This window comes from Acinonyx jubatus, chromosome E4, assembly GCF_027475565.1.
Source record: "Acinonyx jubatus isolate Ajub_Pintada_27869175 chromosome E4, VMU_Ajub_asm_v1.0, whole genome shotgun sequence".
Taxonomy (NCBI): domain Eukaryota; kingdom Metazoa; phylum Chordata; class Mammalia; order Carnivora; family Felidae; genus Acinonyx; species Acinonyx jubatus.
In genome coordinates, this window is record NC_069395.1 from 29218891 (window position 1) to 29240963 (window position 22073).

Consider the following 22073-nt stretch of genomic DNA (forward strand, 5'->3'; position numbering starts at 1 on the left):
TGTGTGGACAGGTTACAAAATAAAAACGCTCCTCTGCACCGCAGAACATCTTCCTCTGCCTAGTTAAGAACTATCGAGTAGCCAGATCGTGGAGCACCCTCTTAAATTATGTGTGGGTTCTAAGGCATTTTGGTTTCTATGTCCTTCTCCAATACTGCCTGAGTCTTATGATTATTTTTATTTCTGAAAATTACATTAGAAAGTATTGTGGAAGCATGGCTCTGTTCTGAGCTTTGAGTACCCTGTCAAAGGATCAAAGGTAGAGAGCCATGCTTCTGTTTAGCAATGGCAGATATTTCTTCAGGTATATAATTATTAATGAAGATTTTATCGTTTTGTTATCAGGTCTTTTTTAATTGCTCCGGTCTGAATGAACAGAATCCTCAAAATCAAAGTGAAACTTACAGAGTAAATCAGGAACTGTTTTGGCTATGGTGAGTTCATCAGCCATTCAATTTCAAAGCTACAGAGTGTTAACTGTGGTACAATTTAATGATTCACCAAAGGAAAGTGATTTCACATGGACAGAATTAACGTAAGATGAACAGAAGCATTTATACACCACTAGCACAGAAAGTTACAGACTTTTTAACACTGCCTAAGTCAGTATTCAGATAATGCCTAGTATCATTAAAAGTTGCCTCTTCAGACTGTTACGTTTAAACATAGGTTAAGAGATAAACCATACGATGAGTTTACCCAAGTTCAAACATTAGGGGGAAAAAAACCACAGTTTATTCAGGAAACAGAAAAGGCGTCATTTGGTGCCATGCTTTTTATTCAAATGAAAGGGGAAAAACTACACTGTACCAGGAAATAGCAAACAGGACAGTATCTTACAGCACAGCATATCTTAAAAAAACCTGTAAGCAATGCTCTAGAGTGGACAGGTAAGCACACCATACGCCGTACATTGCCCAACAGTGTCTGTGAAACCATAATTAAAAAGCTGAATTTGGCTTTAAACAGCCAGATAAAAACTGTAACAGTCATTCTAAAACAAAACTGAAAAGTCAAGAGGAATGAAAAGCTTTCCAAAGCTGTGTCAAATAGCAGAATTTGACAGGCTGCACTGGAAACCATGACAAGTGTTTGGCAAAACCTAACTGAATAATCGTCATAGTAATTTGACCTCTAATGATGAAAGCACCAGTGTGTTTCAACAAGGTTGATGGAAATCTCCAGACTTCATGAAATGGCATAATTTTCCTTTGTATAGTTTTTAAAACATAATTTTTTAAAAAAGCTGCACCATAATAAAAAAAAATCTGCAGACTTAAAGAAATATATCCATATTCCTTCTGTATTAATAAAGTAAAATATTATACTGAGAGCAATGAACTTTTGTAGCAATGTTCACATTCTACCTTTAGACATTATGGACATTCATTGTTGAACACACATAAATTTAAGAAAGGGTGGTCCTACTTAGTTTTAAACAGTCCCTCCACTGTCTTGCATCCAATTTTTAAAAATTTAATGGCCAGGTAATATCACAAAGAAGATGGATTTGATAAGGGAAATCTGATTGAAAAGAACAAATTTAGTAATGTAAAGTGCTTATTCTCCTTTTGACTATTATTTACCATATTTTGATTAGATTTACTATTTTTTAAACTAGTCTTAATCTAAACATGTATCTGACAATCATTTCCTTCTGTGATAGAAACTGTTGTCTGAAAGGTAAAATGTGCAATTCCCCATTCTTAATATTCATATATTATATACACAATATGTATACACTTAAAATATAAGAGTTACATATCCTGGTCTCTTACATGCAAACAGATCACAAATAGTTTTGAGCTACACATATATCTTGCACAGGTATTGGAAAAAAATCTGAAATTTTCTTTACAGTTTTAACAAATATACATAAATATAAGAACATAAATTACAGTAAAATATTGACAGCGTTTGAGAAAATGTTGATAACCCAGATGCACTGATGCCTAAAGGCCTTATAATAATAGAAAAGTACACTTCAGGGACATCTCATTCCTATTCTCTTTTAAAATAAGTAAATACATCATATGAGATATTAGTTATTTCTCTAAACACTTCGATTAGAGAAATGTATATATTTTAGTCTCTACTTCCCACAAAAGAAAACAAACCCCGCATCTCATTTATGATACAATACTGTCTCTCCCCTCTACGTTTACACAGTTATCACAACACTGAAACATAACAGGGTCACATGATCATTCAAGTCTTTTCCTGAGAATGAAGTTTTTCCCCAACTAACCCTCTGATATACATTGTTAAAGGAACAAAGATCATGAAGAGAAGATTTCAAGTGTGTACTTTAGGCTGTTCCACTTGAAGAGAATAAAAAAAGAAAAACTCAATATAAGTAAAATAATGTGAAGCTATTTTAAAATTAAAATGTAGCCCTTTGTACATGTTTAAAAATCCTAAATATAATTTTTATGTCAGTTATAAATATAAGGGAAAGACCTCTCGAGAACTTGTGACAGAGGCCCTACATCTTCAGATTGAAAGACGACTCTCAAAGTGTCATTTACTTCTGCCAGCTTATAAAGTGACTTACTTTAAAAGAGATAGAAAGCCTTTTTTGTTAAAAGAACGATCTAAATTATTCTGAGTTGGCCAGAAGTGGTGTAAAAACAGCACTGATTTAATCAGCAATTTCTTATACACATTCTTGGTTAAGCTCATGTGGTTTAAAGCGAACTTACTAGCAGCTCTTGACAAAACCTCCTCTTATTTAACAGAGAAATGTTAATACTTGAGTGAATAATAAATACAGAATTGTAAATACTTAGAATAATTCTTGCAAATGCTCTAACACCATTAAAACATGAGGGTTATTGTGAAACTAAACACTAGTGTTTCTCTTAGCATCGTAAGAAAGGTGCAAGTTACCTCTGAAGGCGCATTTCCTACGCTCATGGTCTCCACATGAAACAAAATACAAAGGTATCTTAGAATAAACCTCCAGGAGAGAAAAAAAAGCAAAATCAACTATCTGAAGACAAGCATGTACATTAAAAGGTTTAAAAAAAAAAAAAGGAACAAATAAAACATACAGTTTGTAATCTTAGCCACATCTCAACCCTAAGTCCAACTAGTGTCCGTGAGAATTCAGTGCTTCAGTGTGTCTCATATCAAGCAGGTAAACCCGATGACACAAATCTCCATTTGTGAATCAAAACGTGTCCTTCATCACCTGGACTTGGACTTACCACCTACGTCAGCACCTTCTGCGCTCCAAAATACTGTGGTTTACATTCCAGTTGTTCATGACAACAGAGCTTAGTGTTCAGTTTCAATTAATAAAAGTCTTGTTGGCAATTAGAAAGATTCTCTATAGGCAGGAAAGATGAAGTGCAAATTTACCGTAAATGTTCTGAAGCAGATACTTCCCAAGTCCTATGCTTTAGGGGGTAGGAGTTTTTTGGGTGTTACTGGTCTCTTGGTCTGCCATAGATGACTATGAATGGTAATGGCATCGACACTGGCAGATAAAGTTTTAGCAGGTATGTGGCTAAACTGTTTCCTGTCAGAATTATATTTGTAAAGTCCCTCAATCATTTTTTTAGTGATGGATTTAGGGCCTATCCCAGTCAGTTTATTAATTTCTTCAGTTTCTGGGCAGTAAGTGTACAAAGACCTGAATTGGCAGCCTGAATCCCGGAACAAGATTAGAAAGTTGTTGGCATCTGACTTCTCCATTTCCTTTAGAATGAAACAAAACAAAACAACAATAAAAACTCTTAAACATTTTGCTGTATAAAATTTATATAACTAATTCTGAATAGGCAAGATAAAATGTATATTATAAAAACAAACTACATTTTAATTAAAAATGTATGTGAACACATTACTACTGAGGTTCGGCTGGCTTTCTGTGAATATTATCATGTAGGAAACTTTTTGTTTGTTTGTTTGTTTATTTTGAGGCAGAGCAAGCGAGAATCCTGAGCAGGCTCTGCACTGTCTGTGCGCAGTCTGATGTGGGGCTTGAACTTATGACCCATGAGCTCGTGACCTGAGCTGATATCAAGAGTCAGATGCTTAACCGACAGCCACCCAGGTACCCCTGGTGTAGAAATAGCTGCCGAATCTTGATCTTAGTCAAACAAGCATTAACAAACCAGGCACTGAGGATCTCCTTTGCAATACAGCCTCATTTTAAAAAAGGAAAATTATGTTATTTACACTTACGAAACATGAATGAGTGACTGGACAAAAAAAAGAATTTATAATTTTACATTATCATCCAAGTCCATCCCAATCTTTTTTTTTTTTTTTAATTTTTTTTTTCAACGTTTTTATTTATTTTTGGGACAGAGAGAGACAGAGCATGAACGGGGGAGGGGCAGAGAGAGAGGGAGACACAGAATCGGAAACAGGCTCCAGGCTCCGAGCCATCAGCCCAGAGCCTGACGCGGGGCTCGAACTCACGGACCGCAAGATCGTGACCTGGCTGAAGTCAGACGCTTAACCGACTGCGCCACCCAGGCGCCCCCAAGTCCATCCCAATCTTAATGAAGCCTGCAGTCTTCTAGAAAAGTGAACTAATTCAATCTAAAATTAAAACGTAGTTACAGATCTTTTATATGCTGTCAAAATCCCAGCAGGGGATGAAGAGCATTTTCTCTTGGATTGATAGGAAAGATTCTTAATTACAATTTTACAGTTGTTGCCAAATTTAATTTTTATGCAAACATGCTTACCTCCAGTATTTTTTTCTTCTGACCTTCATTTACTTTTCCAGCCAAACAGCAATGAGCTAAAGCATTTTGTATTATGTGCTTATTGGATTTTGCACTGGGTTCTTTGTAGAGCTTTGGTCCTGTAGTAAGAATTTAGAAGCAAAATAAAAATACCATTCCTAAGTGAGAAATACTACGATGTTTAAATGATACAATTGTTTCTATACTGAGGAAACACTATAACAAGAAGTCAAATTCTGTGTTTGAAGGCCTCTCCTGTCCGGCTGTGTACTCCATTAGAAAAGTCTTATCCACACAGGGATGTATCTTGAGGATATTCCCAAAGCTGCTCTGGGAGAGTAGTGCTGCAAATTAGACATCGCTAAGATTGTCACACTGTCTGCGTCACCTTTCTCAGATCTGATAAGGTTACTGGTGAACTTCAAGCAGAATGGATCCATGAACAAATATACCTTTTAAAAAGACAAGAAAAAGCTACATCTTTTTCTTCTTCCACATATATTAGTTTTTTAAGCATTTGCTTTCTTTAACCAATGATACTCCTTGGTCTGGAAAGCACAGAAGCACTTTTTGCCATTTTCCTGGAACATTCCTACTATGAAGGGAACTTTCTACTATGAAGTCTCCTCGCTTCATACTAACTAAACTCTATCCTGGAAGGCAGGGACTGTGCCTTACGCTCAGTAGTGAGCTGAGAAACCAGTTTTTTTGGGGGGGAAATTAGCATTTACCTATTTCTGGGATATAAATTACTCCTACCATGGCTAATATCAAGCTGCCAATGGTTTTACAGCTTGCATAATTCCTGAAAATTTAACAGTTTAGCCCTACAGCAGGAGCTGGTCGGGCACATCGCTGCTACTCTGTAGCTCTAAGTTTGGAACAGCAAACCTGGTAAACATGATTGTTAAGTGAACCTAACATAGAAGCAGAGTGGAAAACCGCGGAAATACTGTCCAATTCCAAGCATTAAAGGCCACGGGAGGAGGCTAGTAAAAGCCACTGAATAGGGAGGGGAAAAGTAACAGAGTGAAGTACACATGGAAAGTTGGCAAGTTCTAGCCTCCTTAGACCTTCGTGGGGCTTCCATTTCCAGTGGGTCACCAGCAGATGGAGGCACTCTCCACTGCCCCCTGCTCCACCCCTGCATGTCCTTCTGTGCCTTTAACACTTCAGATCTCAACGGCTGCTCACATTTCTTCTCGTTTTCCCTCCTGCTGCACTTCTTTAAAAGCATCTTACCTACATTCTGTTCTTCAACTTGCTTTTGCTTCAATAACGCCTACCCAAACAAAGGCTGGAAGAGGACCTGATAGAGATATGTGAGGCTGGATGATCTCCTGGATCCAATGCATTCTTCTTATCTTTTAGAGCCCCTTAATACGTTTTGTTTTTAGTAGGCTCTATGCCCAACTTGGGGCTCAAACTCACAACCCCTAGATCAAGAGTCACATGCTCTACTGACTGAGCCAGCCAGGTGCCCCACCCCCCCTTAACATGTTTTAAAGATGCACAACTCTAGATACCTGAAATCCCGATGTTAGAGAGGCCTTTGTGGATTCTAGCCTTTTCTTGGTACTTAGGACCTATGTATTGCTGAATAGAACCTCTCTCAAACTTCTTCAGACCCAAACCACAACACAGAAATGGCCAGCATTTTAAAGAAGTAGACGGATGAGGTGTAAATGTTATTGCTAATTTTGTTTAGAAATTGATCTCAATTCATCTGGGACAAGTCACTACCTCCCTAAGTGCAACTGTATCATTGAAACTGAACTCCCTGTAAGGGACCATCTGCACTCAGTGTTCTTGATCATACTTTCCCATGTCTAGACCAAGAGATGAGCCCATGAAACGGTAGTATAGCCTGTATTTATTCTCATGACTGTGTTAAATTAAAATGTCTCTCTAAAAATGGACAGACACTAACCCGTGTATTCTGTTCCAGAAGCCACTGAAGAAGTTGTTGATGCATTTTCCCAGTCCTTTTCCCCATTTCGACTGCCACAACGACTTGGAGACAAGAAGCCTTCTACAGACTCGGATCTAAATGGTAAATAAAATATTTTTTATGTCTCAAAAAAAAGAAGAACATTTGGGGGCCAGAAGGGTGTATGTGACAGTGCCAACCCAAATCACCCTGGAAGCTTACAAGTCAAAAGATGCTGTAACTGTCTTACTCATAGCTATACATCCAAGTGTCTGGACACAGCAGGCACTCCATAAGTCCTTGCTGACGGAAAGGATGAGTGTTTTCCATATGAAAATTGGCAGTTACTGGCTTAGGATGGTAATGCAAAGATTAAAACTCAACGCTGATGCCTGTCACTACAAACACTCTCTTTATATATGGGTATTATAGTATAACGTAGTAAGATATGACCTTTAGTTTCTAATCTATATCTGACAGAGACAGTAATACAAAAGAGATCTTTCCTAAGTCAGGCAACCTACTTCAGAAATATTCTAAGGGGAAAAAACTATATTGCATGGGAAATAAACTAGAGAGGCTGGCACTGACATAAAACATGTACTATTTCTGCACACTGATTTTATCACAACCATATCAGCAATTACTGTCAATGTTTTACAGTTTATAAAAAGTACCTTATCAATGTCAGGAACTAAAATTCTAAAAGATAAAAAACAGTCAAATATGAATAGACCTCTTTATATGTAAATTTCTTTTAACGGAAACACAAATAGTCCCAGTCAGCAAAACTATAAAAATTTGTGCTATGATTCATTCATTATAAAATATAACATAACTGTGGGGAACATATTCTTTCTATGAAAAATGTTCACATTATGGATTTACCTTGGTGTCCTCTTGCCTGAATGCACACTCTCGTTATCACCTGTGTTCAGTGATGCCAAAGAAAGGCTAGAGACTGAAAAAACACGATAAATTCGTGATCCTGAATAAAAACAAAATTAGAAATTTAAAAGGAGCAGCTAGAAAAGAGTCTGTTCATTAGAGAACACCAGCATATGAAAATTGAGCTTCTATAGTTTTTTTTCTTTTAATCTAAACACATGATATGCTTGCATGCATATATACACAATTTATATTAAATTAGCACACACACAATTAAAATTAGCAATGAACTGGGGCGCCTGGGTGGCTCAGTCAGTTAAGCATCTGACTCTTGATTTCAGCTCAGGTTGTGATCTCACGGTTTGTGAGATCGAGCCCTGCCTTGGGCTCTGAGCTGACCATGTGGAGCCTGCTTGGGATTCTCTCTCTGCCCAACTCTCCTGCTTATGTGCACATGCACTCTCTTTCAAAATAAATAAATAAACATTAAAAAATAAATAAAATTAGCAATAAATAAAATTAGCTTTTAAGAAATAACAGTAAAACTAACTGTTGTTAGGATTTATTCCACAAGGAAAGTGTTAATATACATTGATACTTTAATCATAAGAAAAAAGTTAACAAAAGAGGTCTCTTTAAACAGTCAATGTTATGTTATTTTCTCTCAGTTTTAGAATCACTATGGGAATACTCTAAAATTCTCTACAGTGTTTAGTTTTAATGCAAATTTTTTAAAATGTCTATGCATGTTAAATTTTAAGAAAAGACACATTCTCTAAGTTCCAAAAATTATAGATTTGGACGTTTGACCATTTCTGTCTTAAAGAAGGGACTCATGAACTCTTGTTTTTATATTCCTTATTATACCAGTGTGTTTCTACATATTTCCATGCACACAATGTTTATCCTTAAATGTACGAGTATAGAGAGGGTAGTTAATAATTCAGAGAGATTATATCTGAGGGCAGAGTTCCCTACTAGGTTAGTATTTAAATTGCATGTTTCAGCATTCACATGTGTTCTATTGAATATATGCATGCACACATAACACATCAAGTCATTAATGTGCTCATTTGCTTTGCTCATTTTGGTTTTCCAAATAAGGAGCATGCATCATCTCAAATAACGGATCCAATTTAGCATACCAAGGCACAGTTGAGTTAGTATGACAGAGCAGGCTGGTGTTTTTTTTCATGAACAGACTCTTCATGGTAAGCTGTGTTACCTGGAGGACCTTTTATTGGTGTTTTGGGAGATTCGATATGGTCTCTGTGAATAGATTTGGGACGCTGTTTTTTTTGTTTTGCTATTTGAGGACGGGGTTTAATTACTGTATCCATGTCTTCCATCAGCTTCAGTTGTTTTCGCCTCATATATTCTTGTCTGATAAATTCCCTGCGTGCTCTCTCGTCTTCCTTCTTCTGGCGCTCTTCCTCAGTTTTACGCCTAAGAAACCAAATGGTTAAATTTCTTATTCTGTATACTAAAGGAACCAGACACTGGAGAGTATGTGGTGTGAGAAGGGAGAATTATTATATTTCAGCACCTTGGGAAAAAATGGTTTGGTTAAAATATGCTTGAGATAATTTAGAATGTTAAAATATACATAAACATACCATTAGTAAATGACTGCTTTAAAAAAAAATATGTTTGTGTGTAAAAACCAGTGAAGTTATCTTAAACCAACGTTTCTGGAGAACTTTACTTTGAAATGCCTCAAACTGAGGATAAAAATGTACAAGCAACCAATACTCTGGGAAAAGAAAGCACCAGAAATCAGCATTAATTCAGTTGTCTATTACCTTGTCTCTTCTTTCTTATGCTCCATTTCCGCTTCCAGCTGCTGCTTCCGAAGCTGAGTCTCCTTCTCCCTCCGGAGTCGCTTCTCCAACAAAGCTGCCCGTTTCATTGCCATATCATTTTCTGCTTTTTGATCATCCTAAGTAGGAATTCATTGAAAAACATGAAATGTTGTAGGCACCTGTATTCTTATTTTCAATTGTGGTCACATTTATAACTGAAAATATGAACTAACTATCCTATTCCAACCCCACCGTACATGGACACATTGCAGAAATTATGGAGGAAGAAATGAATTAAACTTACTTAATTACATGTTTTCAAAACCTATTAAGTTCACAAAGAACAACCATAAAAAGGAGATAAAGACAAGATTTTTTTGGACCCTAATAAATAAAAGTAGGGAGTTTCCCCTCAGTTTTTAAAATTGCATTAAAATTGGGCGCCTGGCTGGCTCAGTCAGAAGGGCATGTGACTCTTGATCTCAGGGTAGTGAGTTTGAGCAGTCCCATGTTGGGCGTGATTACTTAAAAATCTTTAAAAAAAAAAAACTGCATTAAAATTTTGCTTAAAATATATACTCAACAAAGAAAACTCAAGTAAAAGCACCAAAAAATTACCTACACAGTTCTATCACATAAATGATGGAATGGAAATGAAGGTGTAGATGTGTTTGCCCGTTGGACACTAAAGCATTTCCTCCCCTCTGTGTTCCTTTCTCTGCAAGGAACAGAGGTAACAAGGGTCTCCAAAATTAGTAAACTGTATCCAATCATGTCTATAGTCGTATTCTACTAAAAAAGTCATCTTATATGGTTAAGAGACAAAATATGACTCATGTTCAAATTTCTAAACATTAAAAGAGGCATAAAGGGCCATCACCCTGAGATCAACTTTAAAATAAGTTACAAATTTCCAATATTAAATAACCAAAAGTAGAATTAGCAGTTGTAATCACTTCAATATTCTTGGGTTCTTATTCCAGTAGGATTTGCTGTTTCAATTTAAAATCTTTTTTTTTTTTTAGATTTTTAAGAAACAAACATAAGGAAAGATGTTGAAAATTAAGAAAAAAACAAAACCTAAAATACGCTTACATACAATGCCAAGTTATGTGCTTTTCACAAACTGGCAATCTTTGAAGAAATCCAAATAGCTGAACATTTTTTAAAAGGCTTTTGTGAAAGTGAGCAAGAGAGGCAGTGGAGCAAGAACAGTGTATCTACACACATCTGGTGGCTGTGGTGAAAGGAGGCCTGTTCGCTGTGCTTTAATGTTACTATGGTCCACCAAGGGGAGCACCAAAGTGTATTTCAGGGTTAATGGCAGCTTGTAACAAAAGGGGCTACAACGAAAAAAGCTACACCCATCTAATGATAATGCCTAAAACTGGGAAGATTAGTATTACCTTAAAAAAGAACCCACAGCATACTTTCTGGTCATCATCAAATTGTTCCTTATCACTTTCTCCATCATATTTTTCAACGGATACATCAGTCTTTTCAGGAGGTTTCAGATCTGAGAGGGAAACTTCAATCAGATTAACATTTTTCGGAGCAGCAGGTGGGAAAACAGGTTTAGGAGGAGGCTCTGAGGGTTGGTTCAGCTGGTCCTCATTTGGTGTCAGACGTACTGTCTCTGTGATAGGCTGCGACAGGACTTCAGAAACTGTGGACTCAAGAGGCTTGATCTCCTTTTCTTCTGGGTTATGTACATGCTCTCCCAAAGTCCCTCTGGGTTCCAATTCCTCCTTTTTAACTTCTTCCTTAGGTTTGGATTCCTTTAACTGAGGTTCTCCATCATCCCCAAAACACACAAACGACCTAGTCTGAATAGGAACTTGACTTGGTGAAAACCTCCGTAACCGAGGAAGACTATCCACAGACCGAGGGGGCGTCAGTGTTCGATTCAAAGGTGTTATTTTTAATTCATTTGGCCTAGGAGTCCTTTGATTCTTAACAGAAAAAGATGTGCTCTTCCTGTTGGAAGACTGTGGAGATGGGTGGGTAGGACGGGGAGAGTCTGATGAGAAGGGTGCGATGGTTGACGACAGGCCCGCCTGCCTGGAGGGTTTAAAATCTCGAATCTGTTTTTGTGGAGAGGGTTGAGGAGGTGAAATCACCCAGGACTGTTGCTCCCTCATCTGCATTAACATCTCCTGCTGAAGGGACAAGCGCTGCATTTCTTGTTGTAGGAAATGCAGAGATGAATTTAACTTTTCAATGGACTTTGTATATTCTAAGATCTCGCCTTCGTTTAAAGTTTCCTCTGAGGGGCTTGCCAGGTTCCACTGCTTCTCTGGATCAACGGGTGTGGTTGGAGACTTTAGCCATTTGGCTTGAGGATTCTCCATGCTTTCTTTGATATCTGCCAGAGACTTACTCCTCTGTCCATTAGCCTTTTGCAAATCCTTTTCTTTTGCTCGATCAGTATATACTTTCTCATCTTCTGCACCGGCTGCTTCCTCTCGAAGAGGGGAAATCCCTTCCCCTTTCTTTTTCACAACAGTAAGAAATGCTGTCCTTCCCATTTTCTGCCTCTGTTTAGTAAAAGCGGCTTCCATTTTCTTCTTCTGGGCTTCTATAGCACGTCTCTTTTCTTCAAGTTTCATCCTGAGATGCACCATTTCAGAGGCCAACAGCTGGGTAGTGTCCCGTCCTTGTGGAAGGCCTGTTTCTTCTGGAATTTGTCCCCAAGCAACCACGTGAGGGATATTAAGCTCAGAGCCCTCTGGTGTAGTTTTCTGAGAACTGCTTCCGCTACTTTTCCCATCAGTATGGTTCAGTTTCCTGAATTTCTGTTCTGCAAAGCTGGTCATTTTAACTCCAGAACTAGAAGAAGCACTGCTACCTGGCTGAGACTTGGTACTTACAGTACTTGGACAAGGACTCAAAGCTTCTCTGGGATTGCAGGTTCGAATATCATAATCCTGAAGAAATTTAGAGGCATCGTCCATGTCAGAGTCTAAGCTTACAGTATAATCTCTCAAAGAAGAATCTTCATCCATAGTTTCAGGGATGTCTTCAGAAGGAACATGAATTCCAGTGTCTACTTCAGTATTGTCAGTTATGGGACTCAAGGCACCTTTTGTATCAGTTATGTTATCAGGACTAGACTGATTTAGCTTGATGTTTGAATTTAGGATACTCATTTCCTGGTTATGAAGAAAGAAGCCATTGGCAATCTGATCTGGCTGAGATGTATGGGGAGATTTTTCAGTATCATGAATTATTTGTAATGCTTCTTCAATGCTTGGTGTCTCAATCTGATTGCCAAACTCATCCAGAAGTACTCTGTTTTGTAAAGCTCCATTTGGAAGCTTATAATGAATATTCTCATTAGAATTTAGTTCATTTGTATTAAGGGGCATGTAAGATTTGAGGTCACTGTGACAGTCTGTATTAAGTTCTTCTTCAATGCTTTCTGCTTCCTCTTCTCCATTTACTGGCTTGAAGGACAAATTTTTCCTAATATTTTTAGATACACGATTATTGTTCAGAGTAAGTCCTTCATTACTAATAGAACGAGTGATTCCTCGGTTTGGAGTGGATCTGTGTACAGTATTTTCTTTATCAAAAGAAATATCAAACGAAACTCCATGCACTGATGATCTAAAAAAAAACATTGAAAGAGAAAATCCTTAAACACTCCCAGAAATGATTTGGTAATCCTTTAATAATTATTTGAAGTGATACTTCCTTTCTTTTCCCATTTCTCATAATCCTATTGTCCTCAAGGTAAGCATAGGGCTCCCAGGCGACCTTTAACAAATTTAGCCCCATTTGCCTGTATTGCCCTTTTCAAAATTAGGTACTAATTAAAAGTCTACTGCAACTTGGCTATCAACAACAGCTATCAACAGAATTAGCATTTCTTTCTCTCTTTTTTTAATTACTGAAGTATAGTTGACAATGTTACATTAGTTGCAGGTATACAATATAGCAATTCAAAAAACTGCACTTGTTGATAATGTGAATATACTAAAAATAATTCCCTCTGTTTACCTTTTCTCTTTGGGCCACGTCCCTATGAAACCATCAACATAGGACATAGATGAAGACCTTCTAATTCCTCCTTCAAATGCAAAAAAGAAAAAGTCATTGAAAGTATGTAAAAAATTTTAACTTACAGCAACTTAACAGATTTCAAATATTTTCAGATTAATAGCACTAAAAAGTAAGTAGTTATATATGGAGAAGCAGATATCATTTTATTAAGAAAAGCAAGTACATCCAAGGGATACAGGTGTGCTGTTTTGAAGGGACACATGCACCCCCATGTTTATAGCAGCACTATCAACAATACCCCAAGTATGGAAAGAGCCCAAATGTCCATCGATGGATGAACGGATAAAGAAGATGTGGTACGTGTGTGTATACACACACACACACACACACACACATACACACATACACACATATATACACAATGGAGTATTACTTGGCAATCAAAAAGAATGAAATCTTGCCATTTGCAACTACGTGGATGGAACTGGATGGTATTATGCTAAGTGAAATTAGTCAGAGAAAGACAAATATCATATGACTTCACTCATATGAGGACTTTAAGAGACAAAACAGATGAACATAAGGAAAGGGAAACAAAAATAATATAAAAACAGGGAGGGGGACAAAGCATAAGAGACTCGTAAATATGGAGAACAAACTGAGGGTTACTGGAGGGGGTGTGGGAGGGGGGGATGGGCTCCTGAAATCATTGTTACAGTATATGCTAAGTAATTTGGATGTAAATTAAAAAAAAATAAAAAAAAGAAAAGCAAGTACAGAGAAACAGATCAACCTATTTGTGTGTATGTAACACTTCAAAAAAAAAAAAAAAAAAAAGACTGGATATTTTTATTTACATTTATTCTCAATCATTTCCCAGTTAACCAAGGCTTTTTCAAAAATATTACCTGAGGCTGAAGAATGAGCTTGGGGGTGTGAATGTCTAGAAGGCAAATGATGATGAGAGTGTGTAAATGCAGCTCCTTCCCCACTGCAATGTAAAATAAATTAAAAATGTTTTAACATGTTTTAGTTCTTTTATATAAACTTTGCATAAAATGGCTGAAATTAGAAACACTATCACCTCTGATTCTTTATCCTAAATAAAAAAAATTAAGAAAACAATATATTGTTTAAACCAAAGTAGCAGTGCATATATGTATCTATATTTTATGTCTTTTAGTCAAAGAGCCTGAAATATTTTCATACACACCTCAGTGTCCTTGTGAGGTGAAATATGGCATATTATTTTCATTTTACAAATAGAAAAACCAAGAAATGAAGAAGTTAAATGAAAGTCATCCATCAGTTTGAAATATCTTGGTCAAATTTAAATCTCTTGAAAATACAAGTGTAATAAAAACCCTTGCAAAAGATCCTGGAAGCCTCCCTGCTCACATACCTCTGTCTGTACATCTCTAACAATTACATCAAAATCAATATCACGAGCTGCACCTTGAAGACTTCAATTCCTATAAAGATATGAAGCTTTCCTGTTATTTCTTCCTATTTAATTCCACCCTATTCAAACTAACACAGGGGATTAGGTAGTCTAGTTCTCCAATTATAATGACATTTGGCCTAAATTTTTCTCCAAGTTTGAAGTGTGTCGTAGCCTACCATGTAGTCAAGTGCACAAGTTAAGCATCCCCACCCCCAATGAGTTGAGAATAAATTGGGGGAACAGGTTGTATGTAGTGACTCTGTAGATCCCTCAAATCACATTATCTTTTGGCTATTGTAAACTAAGAAGATGCACTAGTCAACCAAAAAGTTCAAAAGTAAACAACAATGAATGCTCAATCAGTGAGCAAAAGCTCACTAAAGGCAACAAGACCTGATGAACTTGCGTGCCTTTGTTCTCTCCAAAGCAGATGTTTATCTGCTTCCCTGTGCCTTTCCTCCCTGAACTGCAGACCATATTTTCTCTCAGTTTTGTCTGTGATCGTTTGTTAGGGACTATCAGGGAATACTCAATTGCCCCGTCGTGTTTGTTTGTTAACCCTGCCTCTAAAATCACCCAGTTTCTACTCTCCCTTACATCTATGACGGGAGGCTAATCCTGAATATACAAGTTGGTAATTAAAATATATTCACTCTCTTCTTCTCCAAATAATGGCTAAAGCGTTTTAAATTCCTATTAATTGTTTCACTTCCACATCTGCATAGACACTTTTGGTCTGGTGTAACTGCTGAGCAACTTAGTAGCCAAGTGTGTGGAGTAGCTGCTACAAATGTCTTTTGCTTTTTCCGTCTTCCTTTGTTTTTTTTTTTCCCCTCATAACTTCATTATTTAGAGGCAATCCTGTTTGTACATGTGACTGCATTATTATCAGAAAGTGTCGAAACTTGACTCCTTCCTGAAAAGCGGTTTTTATTTTTTTTAGAGAGACAGTGAGCAAGCGTACAGGCAGCGGAGAGGGGCAGAGTGAGTGAGTGAATGAGAGAGAGAGAGAGAGAGAGAAAGAATCTTAAGCAACATGGGGTTCTATGCCACGACTCTGGGATCATGACCTGAGCTGAAATCAAGAGTCAAACACAACCAACTGAGCCACCCAGGTGTCCCTCCTTCCTGAAAAATTCTACAATGGGAGAACTCCAGTGAACCACATGGAGACTTTGAGAGGATTACTAGGATCCTAGACTGACAGCTACACAGTATCTCTTCAAGGAAAAGAATTTAGACATCCATCTGTAGGGAAAATGAGTAAGGGTAGCCATTCAGCTTATCCGAGAAACAGAAAAGAGAGTTTTCCAGAGGGTCTTAAGACATTTTCCAGGGTCAGAAATGTGAAAAGTGTCCAACTCAGATTCCTAGAAATAATAATTATGGGGTAATCGAGTCTTGAAGTGGAAAGTTTTAGAGATTTTATTTTTTTAATGTTTATTTTTTTTTTTTGAGAGAGAGAGAGAGAGAGAAGGAAAGGGGCAGGGAGAGAGAGAGAGAGAATATGAGTGAATGAATCCCAAGCAGGCTTTGGTGCCGTCAGCATGAAGCCTGACACGGGGCTCAAACTCACAAACCGTGAGATCATGACCTAAGCCGAAGTCAGATGCTCAACTGACTGAGCCACCCAGGCACCCCATAAAGATTTTAAAGATTTAATAGTACAAGAGTTAGAACCTAGAATACTGAACGCCTTCTAAATTTTCAAAGAAAGGAAATGTCACTATGTAACCAACCCAGGAAAACAATGAGGAAATGAACAGTAGAAAAATGTTTCCCATGGGAAAAAACACAGAGAAGCTCCTAGATCAGCAATATCTTAACCTCTTCCTGGAAAATCTCAGGCATATAGTTACAGAATAGAAAACTTAATGGAAGTAGTAAGACAATTCATAGTAGTAAATCAGAGGGTAAGGGAAGGAAAATGCTTTCTTAATCTGTAGGAAGTACTTCACAGACATCAGCCAGTTCAGAGGTAAGAAGCCCTCACAAAGGGATGAGGGTGTTCTGAGGGTTCTGTCAAGGTCCCAGTTTCACACTCATTTATACCCACTTGAGAGAGTGTGTGAGCAGTGGGTGACAGCTCAGTACAAGCTCATATTTTTACATTAAGCCAAGAATTCATAAAGTATTTTCAATGTCTTACTCATCATTTTTAAAATGTATTTTAATGGATTTGCTTGAATTTCTAAAACACCACAAAATACATCGATTTAAAACTTTAAAAAAATCAGATAAATTAGGGAGTCCAAAGTCAATATAAATGTTAGGTTCTGATAAATACACATAAAAAGCTACTTATAGGATCTGCTGAAAAACATTTTTAAACAAACTAATGTCTTTACCACATGTTTGGGTCAGAAATCAGGATTATCCTGATAGTAAATTTTTACTTTGCTTTGAATTCAGTTCCTGATATTGAAAACTAAAACATTGCATATAAAGATTCAGTATTACAGTAAACATTTTATTGTGATCTTTGATTAGCTATAGTAACCAGCAAAGAAAACAAGAGAGAAAATTAATGTCAAAGATTTTAAAAAATCATTAAAAAGTTTTAAATACAAACAGAATTTTAAAATTTCCCCCTGAGGCCTAAAAGTTGCCTACATTTAAGCAGTTCTCAATTATAAACAAGTTCTACAGCGAAAGTGTGGTTTTAAGCTGGTTATCTGAACTCAGAATGTATTCTCCCACTTTTCAGTGTGATTCATAAAAACCTATTTAAGAAACACTCATTTCTGCATAAATTTCAATTACATTTAAGTTAAAACAGGCTATAATTCTGTAAGTTAATTAAAACTTATTTCAAAGTGCAACTGAAATTTTAAAGAGTAACAAAATTTTATTTTTATTTCATTAGCAAGTAGAATGGAAATAGTGAAAATAAAGTCACTCTGGAATCTACCTTGAAGTGAAGTCAGAACTACACGAACCGTCCACAATGTTTGTTTTGGCAGCATTCAAGACAGGAACTGAAGGCATATCGTTCATAGGTTCAGCTACAACGAAAGATAAAAGCCTCAAAATTATGTACTTAGCATGTTCCAACATTATTTCATGAATTAATCCCAATTTTTCTTTATTTAAAATTTTCTTCTTAAATAATTTTCAAAGGTAAATTTTAAAACTCTTCCTAAACTGTTCTGGCTTAAAAAAAATTCACTTGATTAAGGCTAACTGATGGGGGTAGGGCAGGGAAGAGGCCTAACATAAAATAAATACAGATATTTAAAAAATAAATCTGAATGTCTAATTTTGCTGAAGCTCTTATAGAATCTGTTACATACAGTCATTTTTGTCCCTTTATGAAATAGCTGGTATTTTGGTAATCAGGAGACAGAATTTCACTGGTCAATAATTAAACCCATTGGTAGAGTTTACATTTTTGTAAATAACTTGGGGGAAGACTCCATTTACTTTCTGCCTTTGAAACCTAATGTAATAGCTGTTGAGTATTTTGAATAGTGGGCTTCACAGATAAAAATCACAGAAAGCAGAGGCGCAGGCCTGGGTGGCTCAGTTGGTTGAGTATCTGACTTCGGTTCACTTTAATGTCATGATCTCACATTTCGTGAGTTCGAGCCCCACATTGGGCTCTGCACCAACTGCCTAAAGTCTGGAGCCGGCTTTGGATTCTGTGTCTCCCTCTCTCTCTCTCTGACCCTCCCCTGCTTGTGCGTGCTCTCTCAAAAATAAATAAAACATTAAAAAAAAATCACAGAAAGCAGTGTATGTGAAAATTCTATATTAATTGTAAAAAGTTGGGGCGCCTGGGTGGCGCAGTCGGTTAAGCGTCCGACTTCAGCCAGGTCACAATCTCGCGGTCCGTGAGTTCGAGCCCCGCGTCGGGCTCTGGGCTGATGGCTCAGAGCCTGGAGCCTGTTTCCGATTCTGTGTCTCCTTCTCTCTCTGCCCCTCCCCCGTTCATGCTCTGTCTCCCTTTGTCCCAAAAATAAATAAACGTTGAAAAAAAAATTAAAAAAAAAAAAGTTGTACAAATATTGGTTATGATAATTACTAAAGACACCTGACTTCACTTCATGGCCTTAGGGAAGATCTCAGTTTATCTGTAGGTATTCTTTGATACAGGATGGCTTAATATTCAGAGTCTGCCTTAAGCAGCTTAGAGATGGAACAGATGAAATACTCTTTTTATTGCGTATTTCACAGAATTTAGCCTGAGATGGAAAGCTGGAAGCAAGCTCATTCTACTCACTAGAGTTACATGCCTCTCCTTTGACTACATCTTTTTTCCTTCTTCTTGATCTCCCTCTTTTAATTTTCTTAGAAGGGAGGATACAGGGAAGAAAACAAGGTAATGGTGAGAAAAATACCAAAATCTGGAGCCAAGGAAAGCAGCTAGGTAGCTGGGATGCAGAGTAATCATGTTTTGTGTTTGGCAGGACACCCACTGGCAGCAGAAAGAACTGGTTCCTTAGTTATGCTGGAAGAAAGTTCTTTTTATTTTTTTTTTGTTTATGTATTTTTGAGAGACAGAGAGATGAGCACAAGCAGGGGGGAAGGGCAGAGAGAGAGAGAGGGAGACAGAATGTGAAGCAGGCTCTAGGCTCTGAGCTGTGAGCAGAGCCTGACGGGGGGCTCGAATTCATGAATTGGAAGATCATGACCTGAACTGAAGTCAGACACCACCCAGGCATCCCTGGAAGAAAATTCTTTAGTGGAACTAAACTTATAATTTAGGATTCCTTTTTCCCAATAGAAATAAACCTCTGGTTTCATAATGGAAGCCAATGGAAAATCTGTTTGTTTAGAAAAATGATTTTTTTTGTTCTTTATTTCTAGGGATCTTTACGGTGACCCTCTTATTCCGTATTAGTTTCCTATGTGCAATCAATACAGCATGATACTGTAATAATCATAAAACATACCAGGCTTTATATATAATATATATATAAACCTTTTTATGGTTTAATGGTAAATTCAAATTCTAGATTAAAGCCAAGCCATCATTTAAGTGGATTCTAGGGAACAATGTTAAAAATTCAGAATCTAACGGGGAATAAAAGCTAGAGATGGGGATAAAAGATACAACAAGAAGTAGGCAAACAGCTGAAGCTAAAAGTTCCACCACACAAGGCTTCAAATTCAGAGCCGTTCTCTCCTACATCACCTGTATCTCAGAAAATTTACCTGTTTTATAACAATAATAGGATTCTCTCAAATAGAATAACCAGGTGAGGTTATATAAACTTTGTTTGTTTACAGGAACACTTACTACCTCCTTGTGGACGAACAACACGAGGCTGAACAAATGATGGCTTCACAACTTCAAACCACCAGAAGAGTTCTGCCATGAACACCAAATAATTACTCTACATAAGACAGTTAAGAAAATCAGAAAAAAAAATAAGTAAAACTTGACCAAGAAAGTAATGATAAATATAATTTTATTGTTTTACTTATTAAAACACAGGTTTAAATCTCATTCATCATTGGACTATATTTACTCTAGGTTATTAAGTCTGGGACAGAGTATTAACACTTTTAGGTAAAATTTATCACAGCTATTCAAAACCTCTTTGCTGCTTCTCTACATTTCCAGGATTGCAGTCCAATTTATGTGGCAGGCATTGATACCTCTGTGTAGAACTTTTAATATGTAAGATACTCTTCATCCAAAGTCGGTAAAAAGAAAAACAGCCTTTGACACCAAAGAGTGTCTATCATTTAAAAAAAAAAAAAAAAAAAAAAAAAATAAGCTCTTTCCAGATCCCTAGAAATTTCTCCAAACCTTAATCAGGTAACTGTTGGCTTGATGATGCTAAACTCAACAGTAATTCAGGTACTAAATAACAAAAAGATTCTAGATTGTTAAAATTATTAATTTTGAAATACATTATTTATATAATATATCTACCTAACTTTGAAAAGGTAATAGTAAGTTAACAAGGTCATTTGCCTCTTATGATTTATATTTGAAAACGTGAGTAACTTTTAAAATAGCTTAAAATTATAAGAAATACAAGAAAAGACTAAGAGGGTCCTCAAAAGCACATTTCTACTACAAGCTTATATTTTAAGATGTATATATCCTGAAAGCTATAAACCATGAAAAGTTATTTTAATTGTAGGCATCTGGCAAGTTTAAAATATAGCACTATACAAAATCTGTTTTTATAATACTTAAAATAGTATGCCTTTAAATTGTGGGTATTTGGCATCTTATTGTTACTACTGATTAATATTTAATGAGATCTTATTTCATATTAAATTTCAGTTTTCAAAATTATCATTGGAAATATCGGTGTTTTCCAATGCCTTGCCCTCCTCCTACCTGTTAATTATGAATAATCCTCAGAGTTCTATATACTGTCATTTAGAGTTCATCCATTCTCTGTTTTCTCATATTTAAGCTGGTGACTTTCAAATATCCGTCTCTTACCTGACAGTTCCAGAAGGCTACTATGTGTGTAGGAAGCGAGAGAAAGAGAAGAGTCAAGGGTGACTTAGGTTTTTGTCTTCAGTAACTTATAGTTTCCCATTTAATGAAATGGGAAAGATTGGGATAAATAGGTAGTGGAAGGAATTCTGAGTTAATACTCTTAGATGTTCATTAGACATTTAAGTGGACTTGTCAGGTAGGTGGTTGAATGCAGGAGTTTGGAGTGTTATACAGTATCAGGCATGATTGGTGAAGAGAATTTGGTAAGTTTCCTACTTTCAGCATTTGCTTTGAACTATAAATTCCCAGAATATTCAAACATATACAATATATACTATTTTAAGCAGTCATTAAAATTTGATATTTTTAGAAAGGAAATGAGAATGCTCATAATCCCTAAGGCTATGTGTTGGATCCCATCCCTGCTTACCTCCTCAGAAACTTTACATTCTTAATTATATTTCTTTCTCCTATATATTTATCCTTCCCCTCAGCTGAATCCTTCCTACTTGGCTTTTAAACATGCTCAAATCTCCCACATGAAAAACAAAAGAAAACCTTCACTCAGTAACTCCCCATTCTCCGGTTTTTCCTTACTCCCACCTTCTTACCTCTTCACACACTTCTCTATGGTAGGCCTGTGCTAACGATCTCCTTTCATCCTTCCTGCTCCCTAATCCACTCCAGTCTGGCCTTCAGGTGCATCATTCCTCCAAAACAGCATTTGCTCAAGTCACCAATGATTTACATATGTTGCTAAATCAAACAGATTTTTCAGTCTTCATCTTACTTGACCTCTCAGCAGCATCTGATATTCCTGATGTCTCCCCTCTTTGTAAACTGCCATCCACGCCCGTCAGCTACCAAATAACTCCCATCTGTACTTACACAT

General features: G+C 36.8%; 1 protein-coding gene across 9 annotated transcripts in view; it reads right to left on the reverse strand.

Moving 5' to 3' along the window:
- Positions 1-760: 760 nt before the first annotated feature.
- CAMSAP2 (calmodulin regulated spectrin associated protein family member 2) overlaps positions 761-22073 on the reverse strand; it is a 111199-nt gene continuing 89886 nt past the window's right edge. For 4 of the 9 annotated variants that reach the window (XM_027074639.2, XM_015071497.3, XM_015071501.3 and 1 more), the window contains 11 exons: positions 20015-20111; positions 17684-17777; positions 14237-14319; positions 13326-13395; positions 10730-12932; positions 9324-9460; positions 8747-8967; positions 7522-7621; positions 6634-6749; positions 4704-4822; positions 761-3702 (listed from right to left, as the gene is read on the reverse strand). In XM_027074639.2, the coding sequence (XP_026930440.1) occupies positions 3397-3702; positions 4704-4822; positions 6634-6749; positions 7522-7621; positions 8747-8967; positions 9324-9460; positions 10730-12932; positions 13326-13395; positions 14237-14319; positions 17684-17777; positions 20015-20111 (3546 nt within the window). In that variant the 3' untranslated portion in view covers positions 761-3396. The remainder of the gene's footprint in view (positions 3703-4703; positions 4823-6633; positions 6750-7521; positions 7622-8746; positions 8968-9323; positions 9461-10729; positions 12933-13325; positions 13396-14236; positions 14320-17683; positions 17778-20014; positions 20112-22073) is intronic. The other 5 variants (XM_015071498.3, XM_015071502.3, XM_015071500.3 and 2 more) reach the window with 3 other exon arrangements.